General features: G+C 42.1%; 1 protein-coding gene across 2 annotated transcripts; it reads left to right on the plus strand.

The window, feature by feature from the left end:
• The first annotated feature begins 10,992 nt into the window (after positions 1 to 10,992).
• Positions 10,993 to 20,178, plus strand: LOC142489197 (uncharacterized). Of its 2 annotated transcripts, none has more exons than XM_075589560.1 (2): positions 10,993 to 11,702; positions 18,608 to 20,178. In XM_075589560.1, exons 1-2 carry the CDS (start codon positions 11,048 to 11,050, stop codon positions 19,288 to 19,290), a joined length of 1,338 nt encoding a protein of 445 aa, XP_075445675.1. In that variant the 5' UTR covers positions 10,993 to 11,047; the 3' UTR covers positions 19,291 to 20,178. The 2 variants fall into 2 exon arrangements, with proteins under 2 accessions (XP_075445675.1, XP_075445676.1); XM_075589561.1 differs by lacking the exon at positions 18,608 to 20,178 and adding an exon at positions 15,293 to 16,142.
• Positions 20,179 to 25,289: the final 5,111 nt, after the last annotated feature.

Raw genomic sequence — 25,289 nt, forward strand, 5'->3', positions numbered from 1 at the left:
AAAATGAACGTGCGCGTCTTTCACTCTTCCCGAGGGACTTAGAAGAATTTTGTGATATTTTTTATTAAAAAGGTGTATAAGGGTATATATATAAATATATTTTATGCACTGTATATGAGCTGGCGATTTCTAAGTCTGTGGTTCCGAGAGGGGGTAACCAGGCCCACTAATAAAGGTCAAGCCACTTGGCTGCCAGAATGCCCTGCTTCAGCACAGACCAGAAAGGCATTGTGATAAGCGTATCCCCGGTATAGTCAGGGGTTAATGGGAGTCGTCCCCGTCCCCCAGTATACGCCCAGAACCATGGACCCGGTACTTGTGGTTCGGACAGTCTCCAACCAGCCATAATGTTGTGAGAGTGAAATTATGTCTAAGTCCAGCTTTGGTACATTAGAAGCAACTCTGAAACTTAACCTAAGCGTTTTTCGAAGCTTCTTTTTGGCTAACTTCTTATAGGAAGGTCTAGGAGCTCTGAAAATGAACGTGCGCGTCTTTCACTCTTCCCGAGGGACTTAGAAGAATTTTGTGATATTTTTTTATTAAAATGGTGTATAAGGGTATGTATATAAATATATTTTATGCACTCTATATCAGCTGGCGATTTCTAAGTCTGTGGTTCCGAGAGGGGGTAACCAGGCTCACTAATAAAGGTCAAGCCACTTGGCTGCCAGAATGCCCTGCTTCAGCACAGACCAGCAAGGCATTGTGATACGCGTATCCCCGGTATAGTCAGGGGTTAATGGGAGTCGTCCCCATCCCCCCAGTATATGCCCAGAACCATGGACCCGGTATTTGTGGATCGGAATGTCTCCAACCAGCCATAATGTTGTGAGAGTGAAATTATGTCTAAGTCCAGCTTCGGTACATTAGAAGCAACTCTGAAACTTAACCTAAGCGTTTTTCGAAACTACTTTTTGGCTAACTTCTTATACTGTAGGAAGGTCTAGAAGCTCTGAAAATGAACGTGCGCGTCTTTCACTCTTCCCGAGGGACTTAGAAGAATTTTGTGATATTTTTTATTAAAATGGTGTATAAGGGTATATATATAAATATATTTTATGCACTGTATATGAGCTGGCGATTTCTAAGTCTGTGGTTCCGAGAGGGGGTAACCAGGCTCACTAATAAAGGTCAAGCCACTTGGCTGCCAGAATGCCCTGCTTCAGCACAGACCAGAAAGGCATTGTGATACGCGTATCCCCGTTATAGTCAGGGTTTAATGGGAGTCGTCCCCGTCCCCCAGTATACGCCCAGAACCATGGACCCGGTACTTGTGGTTCGGACTGTCTCCAACCAGCCATAATGTTGTGAGAGTGAAATTATGTCTAAGTCCAGTTTCGGTACATTAGAAGCAACTCTGAAACTAAACCTAAGCGTTTTTCGAAACTACTTTTTGGCTAACTTCTTATAGGAAGGTCTAGGAGCTCTGAAAATGAACGTGCGCGTCTTTCACTCTTCCCGAGGGACTTAGAAGAATTTTGTGATATTTTTTTATTAAAATGGTGTATAAGGGTATGTATATAAATATATTTTATGCACTCTATATCAGCTGGCGATTTCTAAGTCTGTGGTTCCGAGAGGGGGTAACCAGGCTCACTAATAAAGGTCAAGCCACTTGGCTGCCAGAATGCCCTGCTTCAGCACAGACCAGCAAGGCATTGTGATACGCGTATCCCCGGTATAGTCAGGGGTTAATGGGAGTCGTCCCCATCCCCCCAGTATATGCCCAGAACCATGGACCCGGTATTTGTGGATCGGAATGTCTCCAACCAGCCATAATGTTGTGAGAGTGAAATTATGTCTAAGTCCAGCTTCGGTACATTAGAAGCAACTCTGAAACTTAACCTAAGCGTTTTTCGAAACTACTTTTTGGCTAACTTCTTATAGGAAGGTCTAGAAGCTCTGAAAATGAACGTGCGCGTCTTTCACTCTTCCCGAGGGACTTAGAAGAATTTTGTGATATTTTTTTATTAAAATGGTGTATAAGGGTATGTATATAAATATATTTTATGCACTCTATATCAGCTGGCGATTTCTAAGTCTGTGGTTCCGAGAGGGGGTAACCAGGCTCACTAATAAAGGTCAAGCCACTTGGCTGCCAGAATGCCCTGCTTCAGCACAGACCAGCAAGGCATTGTGATACGCGTATCCCCGGTATAGTCAGGGGTTAATGGGAGTCGTCCCCATCCCCCCAGTATATGCCCAGAACCATGGACCCGGTATTTGTGGATCGGAATGTCTCCAACCAGCCATAATGTTGTGAGAGTGAAATTATGTCTAAGTCCAGCTTCGGTGCATTAGAAGCAACTCTGAAACTTAACCTAAGCGTTTTTCGAAACTACTTTTTGGCTAACTTCTTATAGGAAGGTCTAGAAGCTCTGAAAATGAACGTGCGCGTCTTTCACTCTTCCCGAGGGACTTAGAAGAATTTTGTGATATTTTTTATTAAAATGGTGTATAAGGGTATATATATAAATATATTTTATGCACTGTATATGAGCTGGCGATTTCTAAGTCTGTGGTTCCGAGAGGGGGTAACCAGGCTCACTAATAAAGGTCAAGCCACTTGGCTGCCAGAATGCCCTGCTTCAGCACAGACCAGAAAGGCATTGTGATATGCGTATCCCCGGTATAGTCAGGGTTTAATGGGAGTCGTCCCCGTCCCCCCAGTATACGCCCAGAACCATGGACCCGGTACTTGTGGTTCGGACTGTCTCCAACCAGCCATAATGTTGTGAGAGTGAAATTATGTCTAAGTCCAGCTTTGGTACATTAGAAGCAAGTCTGAAACTTAACTTAAGCGTTTTTCGAAGCTTCTTTTTGGCTAACTTCTTACAGGAAGGTCTAGGAGCTCTGAAAATGAACGTGCGCGTCTTTCACTCTTCCCGAGGGACTTAGAAGAATTTTGTGATATTTTTTATTAAAATGGTGTATAAGGGTATATATATAAATATATTTTATGCACTGTATATGAGCTGGCGATTTCTAAGTCTGTGGTTCCGAGAGGGGGTAACCAGGCTCACTAATAAAGGTCAAGCCACTTGGCTGCCAGAATGCCCTGCTTCAGCACAGACCAGCAAGGCATTGTGATACGCGTATCCCCGGTATAGTCAGGGGTTAATGGGAGTCGTCCCCATCCCCCCAGTATATGCCCAGAACCATGGACCCGGTATTTGTGGATCGGAATGTCTCCAACCAGCCATAATGTTGTGAGAGTGAAATTATGTCTAAGTCCAGCTTCGGTACATTAGAAGCAACTCTGAAACTTAACCTAAGCGTTTTTCGAAACTACTTTTTGGCTAACTTCTTATAGGAAGGTCTAGAAGCTCTGAAAATGAACGTGCGCGTCTTTCACTCTTCCCGAGGGACTTAGAAGAATTTTGTGATATTTTTTATTAAAATGGTGTATAAGGGTATATATATAAATATATTTTATGCACTGTATATGAGCTGGCGATTTCTAAGTCTGTGGTTCCGAGAGGGGGTAACCAGGCTCACTAATAAAGGTCAAGCCACTTGGCTGCCAGAATGCCCTGCTTCAGCACAGACCAGTAAGGCATTGTGATACGCGTATCCCCGGTATAGTCAGGGTTTAATGGGAGTCGTCCCCGTCCCCCCAGTATACGCCCAGAACCATGGACCCGGTACTTGTGGTTCGGACTGTCTCCAACCAGCCATAATGTTGTGAGAGTGAAATTATGTCTAAGTCCAGCTTTGGTACATTAGAATCAACTCTGAAATGTAACCTAAGCGTTTTTCGAAGCTACTTTTTGGCTAACTTCTTACAGGAAGGTCTAGGAGCTCTGAAAATGAACGTGCGCGTCTTTCACTCTTCCCGAGGGACTTAGAAGAATTTTGTGATATTTTTTTATTAAAATGGTGTATAAGGGTATGTATATAAATATATTTTATGCACTCTATATCAGCTGGCGATTTCTAAGTCTGTGGTTCCGAGAGGGGGTAACCAGGCTCACTAATAAAGGTCAAGCCACTTGGCTGCCAGAATGCCCAGCTTCAGCACAGACCAGAAAGGCATTGTGATACGCGTATCCCCGGTATAGTCAGGGTTTAATGGGAGTCGTCCCCGTCCCCCCAGTATACGCCCAGAACCATGGACCCGGTACTTGTGGTTCGGACTGTCTCCAACCAGCCATAATGTTGTGAGAGTGAAATTATGTCTAAGTCCAGCTTTGGTACATTAGAAGCAAGTCTGAAACTTAACCTAAGCGTTTTTCGAAGCTTCTTTTTGGCTAACTTCTTACAGGAAGGTCTAGGAGCTCTGAAAATGAATGTGCGCGTCTTTCACTCTTCCCGAGGGACTTAGAAGAATTTTGTGATATTTTTTTATTAAAATGGTGTATAAGGGTATGTATATAAATATATTTTATGCACTCTATATCAGCTGGCGATTTCTAAGTCTGTGGTTCCGAGAGGGGGTAACCAGGCTCACTAATAAAGGTCAAGCCACTTGGCTGCCAGAATGCCCTGCTTCAGCACAGACCAGCAAGGCATTGTGATACGCGTATCCCCGGTATAGTCAGGGGTTAATGGGAGTCGTCCCCATCCCCCCAGTATATGCCCAGAACCATGGACCCGGTATTTGTGGATCGGAATGTCTCCAACCAGCCATAATGTTGTGAGAGTGAAATTATGTCTAAGTCCAGCTTCGGTACATTAGAAGCAACTCTGAAACTTAACCTAAGCGTTTTTCGAAACTACTTTTTGGCTAACTTCTTATAGGAAGGTCTAGAAGCTCTGAAAATGAACGTGCGCGTCTTTCACTCTTCCCGAGGGACTTAGAAGAATTTTGTGATATTTTTTATTAAAATGGTGTATAAGGGTATATATATAAATATATTTTATGCACTGTATATGAGCTGGCGATTTCTAAGTCTGTGGTTCCGAGAGGGGGTAACCAGGCTCACTAATAAAGGTCAAGCCACTTGGCTGCCAGAATGCCCTGCTTCAGCACAGACCAGCAAGGCATTGTGATACGCGTATCCCCGGTATAGTCAGGGGTTAATGGGAGTCGTCCCCATCCCCCCAGTATATGCCCAGAACCATGGACCCGGTATTTGTGGATCGGAATGTCTCCAACCAGCCATAATGTTGTGAGAGTGAAATTATGTCTAAGTCCAGCTTCGGTACATTAGAAGCAACTCTGAAACTTAACCTAAGCGTTTTTCGAAACTACTTTTTGGCTAACTTCTTATAGGAAGGTCTAGAAGCTCTGAAAATGAACGTGCGCGTCTTTCACTCTTCCCGAGGGACTTAGAAGAATTTTGTGATATTTTTTATTAAAATGGTGTATAAGGGTATATATATAAATATATTTTATGCACTGTATATGAGCTGGCGATTTCTAAGTCTGTGGTTCCGAGAGGGGGTAACCAGGCTCACTAATAAAGGTCAAGCCACTTGGCTGCCAGAATGCCCTGCTTCAGCACAGACCAGAAAGGCATTGTGATACGCGTATCCCCGTTATAGTCAGGGTTTAATGGGAGTCGTCCCCGTCCCCCAGTATACGCCCAGAACCATGGACCCGGTACTTGTGGTTCGGACTGTCTCCAACCAGCCATAATGTTGTGAGAGTGAAATTATGTCTAAGTCCAGTTTCGGTACATTAGAAGCAACTCTGAAACTAAACCTAAGCGTTTTTCGAAACTACTTTTTGGCTAACTTCTTATAGGAAGGTCTAGGAGCTCTGAAAATGAACGTGCGCGTCTTTCACTCTTCCCGAGGGACTTAGAAGAATTTTGTGATATTTTTTTATTAAAATGGTGTATAAGGGTATGTATATAAATATATTTTATGCACTCTATATCAGCTGGCGATTTCTAAGTCTGTGGTTCCGAGAGGGGGTAACCAGGCTCACTAATAAAGGTCAAGCCACTTGGCTGCCAGAATGCCCTGCTTCAGCACAGACCAGCAAGGCATTGTGATACGCGTATCCCCGGTATAGTCAGGGGTTAATGGGAGTCGTCCCCATCCCCCCAGTATATGCCCAGAACCATGGACCCGGTATTTGTGGATCGGAATGTCTCCAACCAGCCATAATGTTGTGAGAGTGAAATTATGTCTAAGTCCAGCTTCGGTACATTAGAAGCAACTCTGAAACTTAACCTAAGCGTTTTTCGAAACTACTTTTTGGCTAACTTCTTATAGGAAGGTCTAGAAGCTCTGAAAATGAACGTGCGCGTCTTTCACTCTTCCCGAGGGACTTAGAAGAATTTTGTGATATTTTTTTATTAAAATGGTGTATAAGGGTATGTATATAAATATATTTTATGCACTCTATATCAGCTGGCGATTTCTAAGTCTGTGGTTCCGAGAGGGGGTAACCAGGCTCACTAATAAAGGTCAAGCCACTTGGCTGCCAGAATGCCCTGCTTCAGCACAGACCAGCAAGGCATTGTGATACGCGTATCCCCGGTATAGTCAGGGGTTAATGGGAGTCGTCCCCATCCCCCCAGTATATGCCCAGAACCATGGACCCGGTATTTGTGGATCGGAATGTCTCCAACCAGCCATAATGTTGTGAGAGTGAAATTATGTCTAAGTCCAGCTTCGGTACATTAGAAGCAACTCTGAAACTTAACCTAAGCGTTTTTCGAAACTACTTTTTGGCTAACTTCTTATAGGAAGGTCTAGAAGCTCTGAAAATGAACGTGCGCGTCTTTCACTCTTCCCGAGGGACTTAGAAGAATTTTGTGATATTTTTTATTAAAATGGTGTATAAGGGTATATATATAAATATATTTTATGCACTGTATATGAGCTGGCGATTTCTAAGTCTGTGGTTCCGAGAGGGGGTAACCAGGCTCACTAATAAAGGTCAAGCCACTTGGCTGCCAGAATGCCCTGCTTCAGCACAGACCAGAAAGGCATTGTGATATGCGTATCCCCGGTATAGTCAGGGTTTAATGGGAGTCGTCCCCGTCCCCCCAGTATACGCCCAGAACCATGGACCCGGTACTTGTGGTTCGGACTGTCTCCAACCAGCCATAATGTTGTGAGAGTGAAATTATGTCTAAGTCCAGCTTTGGTACATTAGAAGCAAGTCTGAAACTTAACTTAAGCGTTTTTCGAAGCTTCTTTTTGGCTAACTTCTTACAGGAAGGTCTAGGAGCTCTGAAAATGAACGTGCGCGTCTTTCACTCTTCCCGAGGGACTTAGAAGAATTTTGTGATATTTTTTATTAAAATGGTGTATAAGGGTATATATATAAATATATTTTATGCACTGTATATGAGCTGGCGATTTCTAAGTCTGTGGTTCCGAGAGGGGGTAACCAGGCTCACTAATAAAGGTCAAGCCACTTGGCTGCCAGAATGCCCTGCTTCAGCACAGACCAGCAAGGCATTGTGATACGCGTATCCCCGGTATAGTCAGGGGTTAATGGGAGTCGTCCCCATCCCCCCAGTATATGCCCAGAACCATGGACCCGGTATTTGTGGATCGGAATGTCTCCAACCAGCCATAATGTTGTGAGAGTGAAATTATGTCTAAGTCCAGCTTCGGTACATTAGAAGCAACTCTGAAACTTAACCTAAGCGTTTTTCGAAACTACTTTTTGGCTAACTTCTTATAGGAAGGTCTAGGAGCTCTGAAAATGAACGTGCGCGTCTTTCACTCTTCCCGAGGGACTTAGAAGAATTTTGTGATATTTTTTATTAAAATGGTGTATAAGGGTATATATATAAATATATTTTATGCACTGTATATGAGCTGGCGATTTCTAAGTCTGTGGTTCCGAGAGGGGGTAACCAGGCTCACTAATAAAGGTCAAGCCACTTGGCTGCCAGAATGCCCTGCTTCAGCACAGACCAGTAAGGCATTGTGATACGCGTATCCCCGGTATAGTCAGGGTTTAATGGGAGTCGTCCCCGTCCCCCCAGTATACGCCCAGAACCATGGACCCGGTACTTGTGGTTCGGACTGTCTCCAACCAGCCATAATGTTGTGAGAGTGAAATTATGTCTAAGTCCAGCTTTGGTACATTAGAATCAACTCTGAAATGTAACCTAAGCGTTTTTCGAAGCTACTTTTTGGCTAACTTCTTACAGGAAGGTCTAGGAGCTCTGAAAATGAACGTGCGCGTCTTTCACTCTTCCCGAGGGACTTAGAAGAATTTTGTGATATTTTTTTATTAAAATGGTGTATAAGGGTATGTATATAAATATATTTTATGCACTCTATATCAGCTGGCGATTTCTAAGTCTGTGGTTCCGAGAGGGGGTAACCAGGCTCACTAATAAAGGTCAAGCCACTTGGCTGCCAGAATGCCCAGCTTCAGCACAGACCAGAAAGGCATTGTGATACGCGTATCCCCGGTATAGTCAGGGTTTAATGGGAGTCGTCCCCGTCCCCCCAGTATACGCCCAGAACCATGGACCCGGTACTTGTGGTTCGGACTGTCTCCAACCAGCCATAATGTTGTGAGAGTGAAATTATGTCTAAGTCCAGCTTTGGTACATTAGAAGCAAGTCTGAAACTTAACCTAAGCGTTTTTCGAAGCTTTTTTTTGGCTAACTTCTTACAGGAAGGTCTAGGAGCTCTGAAAATGAATGTGCGCGTCTTTCACTCTTCCCGAGGGACTTAGAAGAATTTTGTGATATTTTTTATTAAAATGGTGTATAAGGGTATATATATAAATATATTTTATGCACTGTATATGAGCTGGCGATTTCTAAGTCTGTGGTTCCGAGAGGGGGTAACCAGGCCCACTAATAACGGTCAAGACACTTGGCTGCCAGAATGCCCTGCTTCAGCACAGACCAGAAAGGCATTGTGATAAGCGTATCCCCGGTATAGTCAGGGGTTAATGGGAGTCGTCCCCGTCCCCCAGTATACGCCCAGAACCATGGACCCGGTACTTGTGGTTCGGACTGTCTCCAACCAGCCATAATGTTGTGAGAGTGAAATTATGTCTAAGTCCAGTTTCGGTACATTAGAAGCAACTCTGAAACTAAACCTAAGCGTTTTTCGAAACTACTTTTTGGCTAACTTCTTATAGGAAGGTCTAGGAGCTCTGAAAATGAACGTGCGCGTCTTTCACTCTTCCCGAGGGACTTAGAAGAATTTTGTGATATTTTTTATTAAAATGGTGTATAAGGGTATATATATAAATATATTTTATGCACTGTATATGAGCTGGCGATTTCTAAGTCTGTGGTTCCGAGAGGGGGTAACCAGGCTCACTAATAAAGGTCAAGCCACTTGGCTGCCAGAATGCCCTGCTTCAGCACAGACCAGCAAGACATTGTGATACGCGTATCCCCGGTATAGTCAGGGTTTAATGGGAGTCGTCCCCGTCCCCCCAGTATACGCCCAGAACCATGGACCCGGTACTTGTGGTTCGGACTGTCTCCAACCAGCCATAATGTTGTGAGAGTGAAATTATGTCTAAGTCCAGCTTCGGTACATTAGAAGCAACTCTGAAACTTAACCTAAGCGTTTTTCGAAGCTTCTTTTTGGCTAACGTCTTACAGGAAGGTCTAGGAGCTCTGAAAATGAACGTGCGCGTCTTTCACTCTTCCCGAGGGACTGTTATGGATTACAGGTATTTTCTGGCATATAACGCATAATGAATACAGGTCACAGGTACTTATATACGTAGTATCATAGTAAGGCCTAGTATAGCTTAGAGTATATTGTTAAAATCCTGTTTTTTCTTGTCTTAGAAATAATAGCTTGTTTTGCTCAGAAGTGGCAGGATATTAGGACAGGTTACAAAGACATAAAAAGGGGAACTTATAACGGTAAACACGCCGTGGTTTGAACAGTAACTTATGAAATCCAAGGTTACTAAATACAAGTCCTAAGATCGTAAACATCATACGTCACAAACCACAGAGTATGGACACATGACACGTGACACACGTACGCAGTAACTAATACACTCTATATTAGGTTGGCCCGACTCCATGTTAGATCAGAGAGAGAGAGAGAGAAAGAGAACCGAACTTAAGTGTGAAGTCACACAGATGAGACTGGGACTGGCTGGCCTGACGTAATATCTTTTGGTTTGTGAGTATTGACAATGCATATCTAGTTATAATCTCTGCATAGTTAGGAATGGATTGGTAAAATACTGTAACTGTTAGCCATTGGCTTATAAGAAGCTTGTTCTGATATTTCTGATATTTCTGAATATTGTTGTAATACAATAAAGGATAAACCTTTTCTTATACAAACTCTGAGTACCCTTTCTTTATAAATAATAATCTCACGATACCCTCCATATATCATAATATGTGAGGGTGTGGCCGAGGCTTTTTCAAGTGCAACATTCTTGGTTTGTGTTCTCTGCTTAGAGCAGGATATAACTCACCATAAGGCGACACTTGATAAAGAGAGGTAGGTGATTTGAACCCAGATTATGGCGCTCCAACGTGGTTAATTACTCATGAGTTGTATAATAAATCTGACGTTACCCATTTAATCTTGAAAGTACACGTGTATGCTATTTCCTCTTTATAAAAGATACAAAAGGTACAATTTTCATTATATATATATATAGTATATCATGGCTGTTACGGATTTTGCACGAGTTGCAGATCTGAATGTTTTAATGAGGAATCAGTATCAGAGAAATCTGATTGACGGTGAAACTCTGGCATTTGAAATTCAATTTGGCCCGTGGGGACCTGGGGCAAGATACTGCTATCTAACAATAGACACCACAACTGATCCAAACACATATCAGTACGTACAACAGGCATATGATCCGTTAATACACACGATCATTAATTTGACACATAATGCAGCGACTGTCATTTTGGGACAACAGCCTGTGATTGCTACAGGCGTGGACAGACATGGTCCTATTAATTCTGGTGCGAAATATGGGGAGAATCGCACACACTTATTTACACCAGTTACATTACTTGAGTTAACACCAGCAGCACGCGACGTTCTGACAGAGCGCGGAAATGCAACTGCAGAAATCACGCTGCTAAGAGAAATTGTTAATGCCCTCTTCACAATTAGAGGAGCTGCTCCAGCGTTAATTGATGTACCAGCTCGGGTACAAGTTTGTATTCCCATGGCGAACATTAAGGCTACTATTGGAAAGTTGCCAACTAATCCAAAAGACATTGCATTGTGGCTTAATGAGAGAACGCATTGTTTAGATGGGGTATATCCTACACCGACCGCAAATCAGAAACTTGCTTTGGTGAATTCCCTGCTACCAGCGGGTTTGTCAATCACATTAGCTGAAGCACGAGACTGGGATTCAGTCATCAGCAATGTGTATGAGAAAACCCATGGAAAAGTTACGATCTCATCACTGGCAGATACGCTAGGACAAGTTAATAAGACTAGTGGGATTGTAGCAGCTTATATTCTAGGGTTACGCTTTACACAAGGCAACCATGAGATTGTGTGGGGTTGTCTGAAGGCTTTGATTAAGGGACAGGGTTTGCTGTTAGACCTTGAAAGACAAATTCAAGGTGTACCAGTGGAACAAAAACCAATTATGGTTCCTGAGATTCTGAAAAATACTTACACTCTTGTCGGCAGATCGCTCACTGGTGATCCGATTGGATTAACTAAGCCACAAGCCAGTGACAGGAAACCTGAGAGATCGAACGCAGAAAAGAGGGGAAATTTTCTTGTCCAAGAGAGAAAGTGGAGACCTCCGTTCACCCAATATCAGACTCCAGTTTATCCTAGAGACGAGCAGTGGGACAGAAGAGGTAATTTTCAAAGAGATAATAGAAGTTTTCAGACTCCTACACAAAGACAAAACACTCCTACACCACAGACTACACAACAAAATACACGCTTTGAACAGCAAGCTCGTAATGAGGGTGCAGTGTCCAGATATAATCTGAGACAATACATTAAAACTCCTGACAGATATGGGCAAGGCAAGGCTAGCGAAATTAAATTTCGTGACAAGCGTACAGGTTTTGCTACGCAGACTTCAGGATTAACGAACAGCCAACGTGAGGTTAAACAGGCTGCAGCAGCGACGACACCGGCGAGCACAGAGAAATTTGTTGGGAAGATAACTCACCTCCCTACAGACTTCCTCTTTGAGGAATGACAAACTTAACGTTAAACATTCACTACAAGGGAAAAGATTACACTGGCCTATTAGATACACAAGCCGACATATCCCTTGTAAGAACTGATATTTTAATAGATGAAAATTATGTACACGACATCACGATACAAACAATTGAGGGAAATGGCACTTATCCTTCATATTATTTAGACTTAAAAATTAATGACAGGCGAGTTTCTATTGAATTAGTTGAACATGACAGATTAGGTTGTGACTTTCTTATAGCATACAAAAATGTGGCTTCCTTCTTTACAATAAAAGAGGAAGTTACAGAAAACCGCAAGCATACGGAATTGACTGTGAAATTTGACTTGGAAAAAATTATCACAGATCAATGCAATGAAAGTGCTTTTAATGATAAAACAAAATTGTATAATTGGTTAATGACACACAAATATATTTTTCAACAGTGGGAAAATCAGGTCGGATTTAGAAAACAAATCGTACACAATATTAATACATGTTCTACACTACCAAAGAAACAGGCACAATATAAAATTAATCATGCCGCCTTACCAAGCATACAAATTGTAATCAATGATTTACTTAAACAAGGAGTACTGCTTGAACAGTATAGCCAAATGAATACTGCAGTATATCCAGTGCCTAAAAAAGATGGTTCATGGCGAATGGTGTTAGATTATAGGGAAGTGAACAGAGTCACACCTTCAGTGGCAGCACAGAACACACATTCACCTTCAATCTTAAGCGGATTACAGCGTAAACGCTTTAAAACTACGTATGACTTAAGCAATGGGTATTTTAGCCACCCAATCACGCCTGAGAGTTATTGGCTAACCGCATTTACCTGGCAAGGTAAACAATTGGTTTTTACACGCTTACCACAAGGTTTTGTAAATAGTCCAGCTTTATTCACTGCAGACGTAGTCTCACTATTGTCTAAGTTTGCCAATACAGAAATTTATGTTGATGACGTTTATTTATCACATGACACAGAAGAAGAGCATTTTAAAGCTATGACAGAAGTGTTAATTACATTGACAGAAGCAGGTTACCTTGTTTCCCTAAAGAAATCTCAGCTTGCAAGAGAAACTGTGACATTTTTAGGCTTTGAAATAGCTGAAAATGGCAGAGGCCTCTCTACTAATTACAGAGAAAAAGTTTCCAACATCAGTGTTCCAAAATCACTAAAACAGTTAAGAAGCATTATTGGGTTACTGAATTTTTCAATGACGTTTATCCCAGATTTTAATGTACTGATTGAACCATTACATCACGCAACATCACGCGAGATTAAGTCAGAGCAGACTAGACCGAAAACACCTTTTAAATGGTTAACAGTTGAGGATGAGGCATTGCGAAAGTTATTAGCAGCAGTTAATGATGCTTCCTACTTAGCGCAGCGCGACCCGACAAAACCATTGTCAGCTTATGTCAACATTTCACCACTAGCTGCATACATTAGAATTTACAATGCTATGGAAACAGTACCAATTACATTATTATCTTATGTATTTACAAACACAGAGAAGAGATATTTGTCGCTTGAAAAACTATTATCAGCGATAACACTCACAGTGCTAAAATCACGTGATTTGGCACAGGGACAGGATATCTATATATACACTTCAGTAGCTTCACTAGCAACATTGCAGAAACAGACCATTCCGGATAGGAAGGCGTTAAGAAGTCGCTGGTTAAAATGGTATACCATTATAGAAGATCCCCAAATACATTTTGTGCATGATAAAACTTTAACTACATTAGATGACCTCCCATCACCCTTTGAAGGGGTAACATGGGAAAATCAAACACACCCAAATGATTTTTACACATGCATTTTCTACACAGATGGTTCAGCTGTAGACTCCAGCAAAGAAGGAGTGAATAAATCTGCAGGTTCAGGAATTGCAAAATATGATGCACATATGAATTTGTTGCATAGTTGGCAATTACCTGTTGGAGACCACTCTGCACAGTTTGCAGAGATTCATGCATTAGCTTTTGCTATGAAAGAAGCGCTTACAGTTAAGGGACATGTACTTATAGTTACAGATTCCGCTTATTTAGCACGTTCAGCACTGCAGGACCTACCAATTTGGAGATCAAATGGATTTTTGAATGCCAAAAGGAAACCACTAACGCATATAGCTAAGTGGAAGGCCATTGCGGCCTATCTTGATCAAAAGCCTGATATTGAAATTGTACACGAGCCAGCGCACAGAACGCTTGGTTCATCGGTTCATACTATGGGTAACCAGTTTGCAGATAGTCTCGCGCAAACTGTAAGTCAGAAATTTGCCGTTAACAAAGTGTTAACAAGGGCACAGTCAAAGTCAGCCAGTCTCGATGCAGAGTTATATGCTTGTCTGGATACCACCAGGCCTAATCCACCTGGGTATCCTAAGAAATACTCATTTAAACAAGTCGACAATAATTGCATGGTTGTAATTGATGCTAATGAATTCATTGTTCCCCCTGTAGCAAGCAGAATGCAGATCGCTACGCAAGCACACGACAGTGTGGGACACCCTCACCTAGGGAGAGAAAATGTTTTGTTGACACTGAAACACAAATACTGGTGGCCGAACATGAGGAAAACAGTTAAGACAGTTCTAAGCAACTGTAAACCATGTCGGTTGGTGAACGCTCCTAATCATCAGACCCCACCATTTATTATTAATGCAATACCGAACAAACCGTTTGATTTAATATATTTGGACCATATTGGACCTTTGCCAGCATCACATTCCTACAAACATGTTTTGGTTTGTGTTGATGCTTGTACAAGGTTTACGTGGTTATACCCCGTTCGTGGTACGACATCTAGCTCTACGCTTAAATGTCTCAACACCTTAGTAAGTGTGGCTAAGCCCAAGGCCTTTCATTCCGATGGTGGACCTGCTTTCACAGCAGCAGAAACCAAGGAATGGGCCGCAACATTAGGTGTTGATTGGGCCTTCAGCTCACCGTGGCACCCGGAAAGCGCTGGGATCGCTGAGCGTAGAAATTACGAGGTAAAACGACTTTTAACCAAAATGCTATCTAATCGTCCTACACAGTGGTATCCACTCTTAGTTACGGTTCAAATTGGCCTAAATAATATTCCTAACTCAGTAACTGGTAAAACACCCCATGAACTGTTATATGGTACTCCTATGAATACACCGTTTACTAATGATTCTATTTCTGTCCCAGGGAGACTTGAACAAATATTAATTTTACAGGAATTGAGGGATTCTTTTTCCCATACAGCCCACACACCACGTAATCCTGCAGCTTGGACGCCGCAGATTGGACATTCGGTCCAGGAGAGGGTTGCTAAGGTAAAGCCGTTGCGGCCTAAGTGGAAGAAACCTACCACGATACTTAAAAAGATAAATGAAAGAACCTTTATCATCCAAGATACAAAAGGAAAAGAAAGAAAAGTGAGTATCGATAATCTTAAGCCTACAGCACATTGCAGTAATGTCACTGTTCAAGATGGAGGAGACACCGTATCTGCGACAGACTTCGATCGAGCTGCAGCCTCTCGAAGCACAGATTGCAAGACAACAGGATGTGGAAAATAATCACGCAGGTGAGGTCCTACAAGCTGAAGCTGACTTCCCTGACAGTGACCAAAGACATATATATGTGTTACCTGCCATACCGGATCAACGCAACATTTACCAGAAGGCCTATCAAACAGTGGCTAAGGTGATCACAAAGAAAAGACTGTTAAAGACTATTTTGTGTTTCTCAATCTGTTTTGCTTTTCTAGCAATATCGGCCAGCGTTATTTTCAGGTTACAATGGCATTTTGTGACTCAGCAAGAAGGAGAGATCATCGACTGGAAACGTACAGCAGCACACGGTATTACCACACCAGACTCCGGCATCGTGAAACGAGGACTACATTACGATTTGAAACCGGTGGACATACAGTCGGTGGGTATACCTCAAGGTGTGTATTGGAAGCCGTTTCCTAAACCTATCATCCAGAAACGAAAGACTTTGGGGATTTCACAGGTTGTGCTGTTTGATTCTACTGTGCTAGCTAAAGAAGCTGGTATAACTACGCCAGAAGGAAGGAAGCTGGTGACACAACATCTGAATGCACAGATGCAACAAAGCTGCAATCTACAAGCCTGAAATATGATTTACCCCTTCATGACCATTGGAAGCAGCAAAGCTACCGTGAACAACGTTGTCATGCTGAATTTGGACATTGTTATTTCATTGACTTTCAAGGAACACGTAAATGGCCAACGAAGGAGCTGAAAGCTGATCATTGCCCTCGGCCTGGTGTGACCATGGACAATATAAGGTATAAGCAATACCCTATTTTCTATCTGAATACAGGTCAAATTACTCAGAACGGATTCGTTCCCAATGGACAGACTGATCCAAGAGTGGCATTCTGGGAAGGTGCTGAAGAAGAAGAGTACAGAATACCTGGGGGGGTAAGACCGTATATATCTGCTGTTTTTTGTACTGACAGTATTTACTCAGGATGGTGGAACTCATCAATAACCGCTGAGGACCTGTTACACAAACTTCAAGATGTGATGGAAGATGCTAAAACTGGACAGCTAAAGACAGCAGCACTTCCGAAAGAATGGAATACAAAAGGTGATGGTATGTTGTTTCGTGAACCTACAGCATGGGACACTTGCACTCAACCACGCTTTGCTACATTTACCAATACGACATACTACAGCCATTCATGTAAAGGTTTCAAGAATGCGTGTGGTATCACATTGGAGAAATTGATTAATGAAGGAATCTGTGATAAGGACACTACAGTATTCAAGTACGGTTGTAAACCGTGTTCCTTTTATTACAATCTCACGCAAGGCTATTTTAACTGGCAACCGAAAATGATTGATCAAGGATTTTTACATTTTTCTGGGTTACGAGGTTTTTGGTGTGTGGAGCGAATAGTGATTATGAAACCTAATTACAAAGTCTACTCCCTGTTCCAGAAATGTCTCAATGATAGTTTGCATATGAATGTTGACACGGTAATCAGGGCAATGAGCGATTTGATGAATGTTCAAATAGCTCCAGATGATAAACCCTGTGAGTATGACACGTGCACCACACGTAATATTGTTAACATGCCCTACTCAGAGGCAATGTGGGGTACGAATGCAACGATTAATGCCATAGTGTATTATGAAAATGACACAGAGTTCATGAATGAATGTAAAGTTTCAAGTAAAACATCTGCAAGAAAATTGCTTACTAACGATGATATTCTTATAACCACAGGACACCTGCTGAGTGATTCTGTTTCTGTTATAAGTCAAATCTCTGACTCAAATGATGAAGAATTAAGGAGAGGTATTTTGGTGTTAAGAGATCACATGATAAAATTTGCTTCCTACACAATTTCAGATATAACAGTGTTATCTGAAGAAATTAAAGCTTTGGTTATTCTTAATCACATTACTTCTATCAGGTTAACATTGCAAAGTAAAAAGGTTGACATATCACTTTTAAATCTCACTTTGATCACACAGACTCTCAATTTAAGTCCGAAAGAATCTGAAATCCTGGCATATGTTTCACAAACCACAGTTTATGACATACGAGAAAGAAACCACAGACGGGTTCATAACCCTGATGACTCATTATGGGAAGTTTTTTTATACTATGAATTATTTATTCCAGGAGATGTGTATACAACAAATTGGGAACTGCTTAATTTTGGACACATAACACACACAGGTTCTTATTTCGCAAGGATGCAGGTTGCGCAACCATTTCAATACATGTCTGTGAAATGTGATCGTAAATTTTTCATCAGCACTATAAGATGTGTTGATAGAGGTTACTTGATTTGTGATGACATTATACAGCACATGCCTTGCAATGATCAAATGCAAGGTAGCAACTGCCCGATAACTGTAATGCCTATTCAAACCCCTTTTACATTAATTCACAGCCTAGATAATGGGAGTTACATAGTGTTATCTACAGAAAAGGATTGCGATATTCCTCCTTTTCAGGCATCACTTGTCACGGTTAATGGGAGTATACAGTGTTATGGTACTACACTTATTCCACCTCTGTTACATCAGAAATTCACATCTGGAGTACATTTCCAGGTACCAGCTATCACACTGATCCTTCCTCACATGACAGCCTATTTGGCACATTTAAAGAAGATGAAAGTTACTATAGGGTTCACACATGATATAGTACATACCCTTTTACAGAGAGTTCACAGTGAATTATTACGTGTTGATTTGCACCCAGGTGATTTTCCCCAGTGGTTAACTACACTAGGAGAATCATTGAAAACTTTTTGGCCCATGACAGGTAATTTTTTGACAAAGATAGGTACTAGCCTACAATCTACTGGTAAAAGTATTTTTAGTGGACTGGGAAATGCGTTTGGAATCCTAGGTTATTTGAAACCACTATTGTTTTTTATTTTAGGGATAATAATCCTTGTTATTTTGCTTCGTATTTTCTCATTTCTTCCGAAGATGAAGATGAAGAGACGTTCAGCTTAATCACATTTTGCTTTATAGCATATATTCTTATATTTTTACCTAGATACTAATATACTGTTTTAAGCACACAGGTCAAATCTAACCTGCTGCAGTATGCTTTGTTGCAAGGACACAGACGAAAAGAAAGATGCTTCACAAATCTTGCGTCTACCACGTTCCTATCAGACCTCCATGAGGATGTACTTAGATGAACTGGTTTTGCCAAATCGGAAACCCCGCAAAGTGCATGCAGTTCACGATACGATGAGAGACTTTATGTATCAGGACTCTCTTGCTTCCTCTGGACCGTTTTCTGTTTTAACACCTAATGGGACATTGCTACCGCGTAGCTTGCTAATGTTATGTAATTTTTGGCAAGTGAAATCTTTGCTGTCTCTTGGTGATCAACCCAACTTCAAGTGTAGAGACATTCACCGTCAAATATTTCAAATGTCTTTTTATACAATTGAAGAAGGTCATATCAGTATTGTCAGCCACGGGTCATATAATTGTACCACTTTGCTTGCATGTTCAGGTAATAAACATCAACATTGTTTTGGTGCCCGTTGGAATACTACGCTCTTGAGTGTGTATGAAAGCCAACATCAACCCGCTTTACAATTGTGTGATTTTTACAAATTGATACCTTCCCATCGTGGAATAACTTGTGCACATATGCGCAGTTGTGGGTGTTTTGGCGATCAGTCACATACTCCTATGAGTTCAAGCTCATCAACATCAGAGAGCTGTGACACTGTCTTCCAATAGTACACATAATGAATATTTTCTGCTTTGATAGTTTTTCTTGCATTTGCAAAAATATGATAATTATGTGTAGGAGAGGGTGTTATGGATTACAGGTATTTTCTGGCATATAACGCATAATGAATACAGGTCACAGGTACTTATATACGTAGTATCATAGTAAGGCCTAGTATAGCTTAGAGTATATTGTTAAAATCCTGGTTTTTCTTGTCTTAGAAATAATAGCTTGTTTTGCTCAGAAGTGGCAGGATATTAGGACAGGTTACAAAGACATAAAAAGGGGAACTTATAACGGTAAACACGCCGTGGTTTGAACAGTAACTTATGAAATCCAAGGTTACTAAATACAAGTCCTAAGATCGTAAACATCATACGTCACAAACCACAGAGTATGGACACATGACACGTGACACACGTACGCAGTAACTAATACACTCTATATTAGGTTGGCCCGACTCCATGTTAGATCAGAGAGAGAGAGAGAGAAAGAGAACCGAACTTAAGTGTGAAGTCACACAGATGAGACTGGGACTGGCTGGCCTGACGTAATATCTTTTGGTTTGTGAGTATTGACAATGCATATCTAGTTATAATCTCTGCATAGTTAGGAATGGATTGGTAACATACTGTAACTGTTAGCCATTGGCTTATAAGAAGCTTGTTCTGATATTTCTGATATTTCTGAATATTGTTGTAATACAATAAAGGATAAACCTTTTCTTATACAAACTCTGAGTACCCTTTCTTTATAAATAATAATCTCACGATACCCTCCATATATCATAATATGTGAGGGTGTGGCCGAGGCTTTTTCAAGTGCAACATTCTTGGTTTGTGTTCTCTGCTTAGAGCAGGATATAACTCACCATAAGGCGACACTTGATAAAGAGAGGTAGGTGATTTGAACCCAGATTAGGACTTAGAAGAATTTTGTGATATTTTTTATGAAAATGGTGTATAAGGGTATATATATAAATATATTTTATGCACTGTATATGAGCTGGCGATTTCTAAGTCTGTGGTTCCGAGAGGGGGTAACCAGGCTCACTTATAAAGGTCAAGCCACTTGGCTGCCAGAATGCCCTGCTTCAGCACAGACCAGAAAGGCATTGTGATAAGCGTATCCCCGGTATAGTCAGGGGTTAATGGGAGTCGTCCCCGTCCCCCAGTATACGCCCAGAACCATAGACCCGGTACTTGTGGTTCGGACTGTCTCCAACCAGCCATAATGTTGTGAGAGTGAAATTATGTCTAAGTCCAGTTTCGGTACATTAGAAGCAACTCTGAAACTTAACCTAAGCATTTTTCGAAACTACTTTTTGGCTAACTTCTTATAGGAAGGTCTAGAAGCTCTGAAAATGAACGTGCGCGTCTTTCACTCTTCCCGAGGGACTTAGAAGAATTTTGTGATATTTTTTTATTAAAATGGTGTATAAGGGTATGTATATAAATATATTTTATGCACTCTATATCAGCTGGCGATTTCTAAGTCTGTGGTTCCGAGAGGGGGTAACCAGGCTCACTAATAAAGGTCAAGCCACTTGGCTGCCAGAATGCCCTGCTTCAGCACAGACCAGCAAGGCATTGTGATACGTGTATCCCCGGTATAGTCAGGGGTTAATGGGAGTCGTCCCCATCCCCCCAGTATATGCCCAGAACCATGGACCCGGTATTTGTGGATCGGAATGTCTCCAACCAGCCATAATGTTGTGAGAGTGAAATTATGTCTAAGTCCAGCTTCGGTACATTAGAAGCAACTCTGAAACTTAACCTAAGCGTTTTTCGAAGCTTCTTTTTGGCTAACTTCTTACAGGAAGGTCTAGGAGCTCTGAAAATGAACGTGCGCGTCTTTCACTCTTCCCGAGGGACTTAGAAGAATTTTGTGATATTTTTTATGAAAATGGTGTATAAGGGTATATATATAAATATATTTTATGCACTGTATATGAGCTGGCGATTTCTAAGTCTGTGGTTCCGAGAGGGGGTAACCAGGCTCACTTATAAAGGTCAAGCCACTTGGCTGCCAGAATGCCCTGCTTCAGCACAGACCAGTAAGGCATTGTGATACGCGTATCCCCGGTATAGTCAGGGTTTAATGGGAGTCGTCCCCGTCCCCCCAGTATACGCCCAGAACCATGGACCCGGTACTTGTGGTTCGGACTGTCTCCAACCAGCCATACTGTTGTGAGAGTGAAATTATGTCTAAGTCCAGCTTTGGTACATTAGAAGCAAGTCTAAAACTTAACCTAAGCGTTTTTCGAAGCTTCTTTTTGGCTAACTTCTTATAGGAAGGTCTAGGAGCTCTGAAAATGAACGTGCGCGTCTTTCACTCTTCCCGAGGGACTTAGAAGAATTTTGTGATATTTTTTTATTAAAATGGTGTATAAGGGTATGTATATAAATATATTTTATGCACTCTATATCAGCTGGCGATTTCTAAGTCTGTGGTTCCGAGAGGGGGTAACCAGGCTCACTAATAAAGGTCAAGCCACTTGGCTGCCAGAATGCCCTGCTTCAGCACAGACCAGCAAGGCATTGTGATACGTGTATCCCCGGTATAGTCAGGGGTTAATGGGAGTCGTCCCCATCCCCCCAGTATATGCCCAGAACCATGGACCCGGTATTTGTGGATCGGAATGTCTCCAACCAGCCATAATGTTGTGAGAGTGAAATTATGTCTAAGTCCAGCTTCGGTACATTAGAAGCAACTCTGAAACTTAACCTAAGCGTTTTTCGAAGCTTCTTTTTGGCTAACTTCTTACAGGAAGGTCTAGGAGCTCTGAAAATGAACGTGCGCGTCTTTCACTCTTCCCGAGGGACTTAGAAGAATTTTGTGATATTTTTTATGAAAATGGTGTATAAGGGTATATATATAAATATATTTTATGCACTGTATATGAGCTGGCGATTTCTAAGTCTGTGGTTCCGAGAGGGGGTAACCAGGCTCACTTATAAAGGTCAAGCCACTTGGCTGCCAGAATGCCCTGCTTCAGCACAGACCAGTAAGGCATTGTGATACGCGTATCCCCGGTATAGTCAGGGTTTAATGGGAGTCGTCCCCGTCCCCCCAGTATACGCCCAGAACCATGGACCCGGTACTTGTGGTTCGGACTGTCTCCAACCAGCCATACTGTTGTGAGAGTGAAATTATGTCTAAGTCCAGCTTTGGTACATTAGAAGCAAGTCTAAAACTTAACCTAAGCGTTTTTCGAAGCTTCTTTTTGGCTAACTTCTTATAGGAAGGTCTAGGAGCTCTGAAAATGAACGTGCGCGTCTTTCACTCTTCCCGAGGGACTTAGAAGAATTTTGTGATATTTTTTATTAAAATGGTGTATAAGGGTATATATATAAATATATTTTATGCACTGTATATGAGCTGGCGATTTCTAAGTCTGTGGTTCCGAGAGGGGGTAACCAGGCTCACTAATAAAGGTCAAGCCACTTGGCTGCCAGAATGCCCTGCTTCAGCACAGACCAGTAAGGCATTGTGATACGCGTATCCCCGGTATAGTCAGGGTTTAATGGGAGTCGTCCCCGTCCCCCCAGTATACGCCCAGAACCATGGACCCGGTACTTGTGGTTCGGACTGTCTCCAACCAGCCATACTGTTGTGAGAGTGAAATTATGTCTAAGTCCAGCTTTGGTACATTAGAAGCAAGTCTAAAACTTAACCTAAGCGTTTTTCGAAGCTTCTTTTTGGCTAACTTCTTATAGGAAGGTCTAGGAGCTCTGAAAATGAACGTGCGCGTCTTTCACTCTTCCCGAGGGACTTAGAAGAATTTTGTGATATTTTTTTATTAAAATGGTGTATAAGGGTATGTAAATAAATATATTTTATGCACTGTATATGAGCTGGCGATTTCTAAGTTTGTGGTTCCGAGAGGGGGTAACCAGGCTCACTAATAAAGGTCAAGCCACTTGGCTGCCAGAATGCCCTGCTTCAGCACAGACCAGCAAGGCATTGTGATACGTGTATCCCCGGTATAGTCAGGGGTTAATGGGAGTCGTCCCCATCCCCCCAGTATATGCCCAGAACCATGGACCCGGTATTTGTGGATCGGAATGTCTCCAACCAGCCATAATGTTGTGAGAGTGAAATTATGTCTAAGTCCAGCTTCGGTACATTAGAAGCAACTCTGAAACTTAACCTAAGCGTTTTTCGAAGCTTCTTTTTGGCTAACTTCTTACAGGAAGGTCTAGGAGCTCTGAAAATGAACGTGCGCGTCTTTCACTCTTCCCGAGGGACTTAGAAGAATTTTGTGATATTTTTTATGAAAATGGTGTATAAGGGTATATATATAAATATATTTTATGCACTGTATATGAGCTGGCGATTTCTAAGTCTGTGGTTCCGAGAGGGGGTAACCAGGCTCACTTATAAAGGTCAAGCCACTTGGCTGCCAGAATGCCCTGCTTCAGCACAGACCAGTAAGGCATTGTGATACGCGTATCCCCGGTATAGTCAGGGTTTAATGGGAGTCGTCCCCGTCCCCCCAGTATACGCCCAGAACCATGGACCCGGTACTTGTGGTTCGGACTGTCTCCAACCAGCCATACTGTTGTGAGAGTGAAATTATGTCTAAGTCCAGCTTTGGTACATTAGAAGCAAGTCTAAAACTTAACCTAAGCGTTTTTCGAAGCTTCTTTTTGGCTAACTTCTTATAGGAAGGTCTAGGAGCTCTGAAAATGAACGTGCGCGTCTTTCACTCTTCCCGAGGGACTTAGAAGAATTTTGTGATATTTTTTATTAAAATGGTGTATAAGGGTATATATATAAATATATTTTATGCACTGTATATGAGCTGGCGATTTCTAAGTCTGTGGTTCCGAGAGGGGGTAACCAGGCTCACTAATAAAGGTCAAGCCACTTGGCTGCCAGAATGCCCTGCTTCAGCACAGACCAGTAAGGCATTGTGATACGCGTATCCCCGGTATAGTCAGGGTTTAATGGGAGTCGTCCCCGTCCCCCCAGTATACGCCCAGAACCATGGACCCGGTACTTGTGGTTCGGACTGTCTCCAACCAGCCATACTGTTGTGAGAGTGAAATTATGTCTAAGTCCAGCTTTGGTACATTAGAAGCAAGTCTAAAACTTAACCTAAGCGTTTTTCGAAGCTTCTTTTTGGCTAACTTCTTATAGGAAGGTCTAGGAGCTCTGAAAATGAACGTGCGCGTCTTTCACTCTTCCCGAGGGACTTAGAAGAATTTTGTGATATTTTTTTATTAAAATGGTGTATAAGGGTATGTAAATAAATATATTTTATGCACTGTATATGAGCTGGCGATTTCTAAGTTTGTGGTTCCGAGAGGGGGTAACCAGGCTCACTAATAAAGGTCAAGCCACTTGGCTGCCAGAATGCCCTGCTTCAGCACAGACCAGTAAGGCATTGTGATACGCGTATCCCCGGTATAGTCAGGGTTTAATGGGAGTCGTCCCCGTCCCCCCAGTATACGCCCAGAACCATGGACCCGGTACTTGTGGTTCGGACTGTTTCCAACCAGCCATAATGTTGTGAGAGTGAAATTATGTCTAAGACCAGCTTTGGTACATTAGAAGCAACTCTGAAACTTAACCTAAGCGTTTTTCGAAGCTTCTTTTTGGCTAACTTCTTATAGGAAGGTCTAGGAGCTCTGAAAATGAACGTGCGCGTCTTTTACTCTTCCCGAGGGACTTAGAAGAATTTTGTGATATTTTTTATTAAAATGGTGTATAAGGGTATATATATAAATATATTTTATGCACTGTATATGAGCTGGCGATTTCTAAGTCTGTGGTTCCGAGAGGGGGTAACCAGGCTCACTAATAAAGGTCAAGCCACTTGGCTGCCAGAATGCCCTGCTTCAGCACAGACCAGTAAGGCATTGTGATACGCGTATCCCCGGTATAGTCAGGGTTTAATGGGAGTCGTCCCCGTCCCCCCAGTATACGCCCAGAACCATGGACCCGGTACTTGTGGTTCGGACTGTCTCCAACCAGCCATAATGTTGTGAGAGTGAAATTA

The sequence above is a fragment of the Ascaphus truei genome, chromosome 3 (assembly GCF_040206685.1).
Source record: "Ascaphus truei isolate aAscTru1 chromosome 3, aAscTru1.hap1, whole genome shotgun sequence".
NCBI classification, from domain to species: domain Eukaryota; kingdom Metazoa; phylum Chordata; class Amphibia; order Anura; family Ascaphidae; genus Ascaphus; species Ascaphus truei.

Bases quoted from the DNA above. Each gene is read 5' to 3' on its own strand.
- LOC142489197 (XM_075589560.1), top strand. From the start codon at position 11,048: ATGGCGAACATTAAGGCTACTATTGGAAAGTTGCCAACTAATCCAAAA. The intron at 11,703-18,607 runs GTAATTTTCAAA...TACTGTTTTAAG, and splicing joins CGAGCAGTGGGACAGAAGAG to CACACAGGTCAAATCTAACC.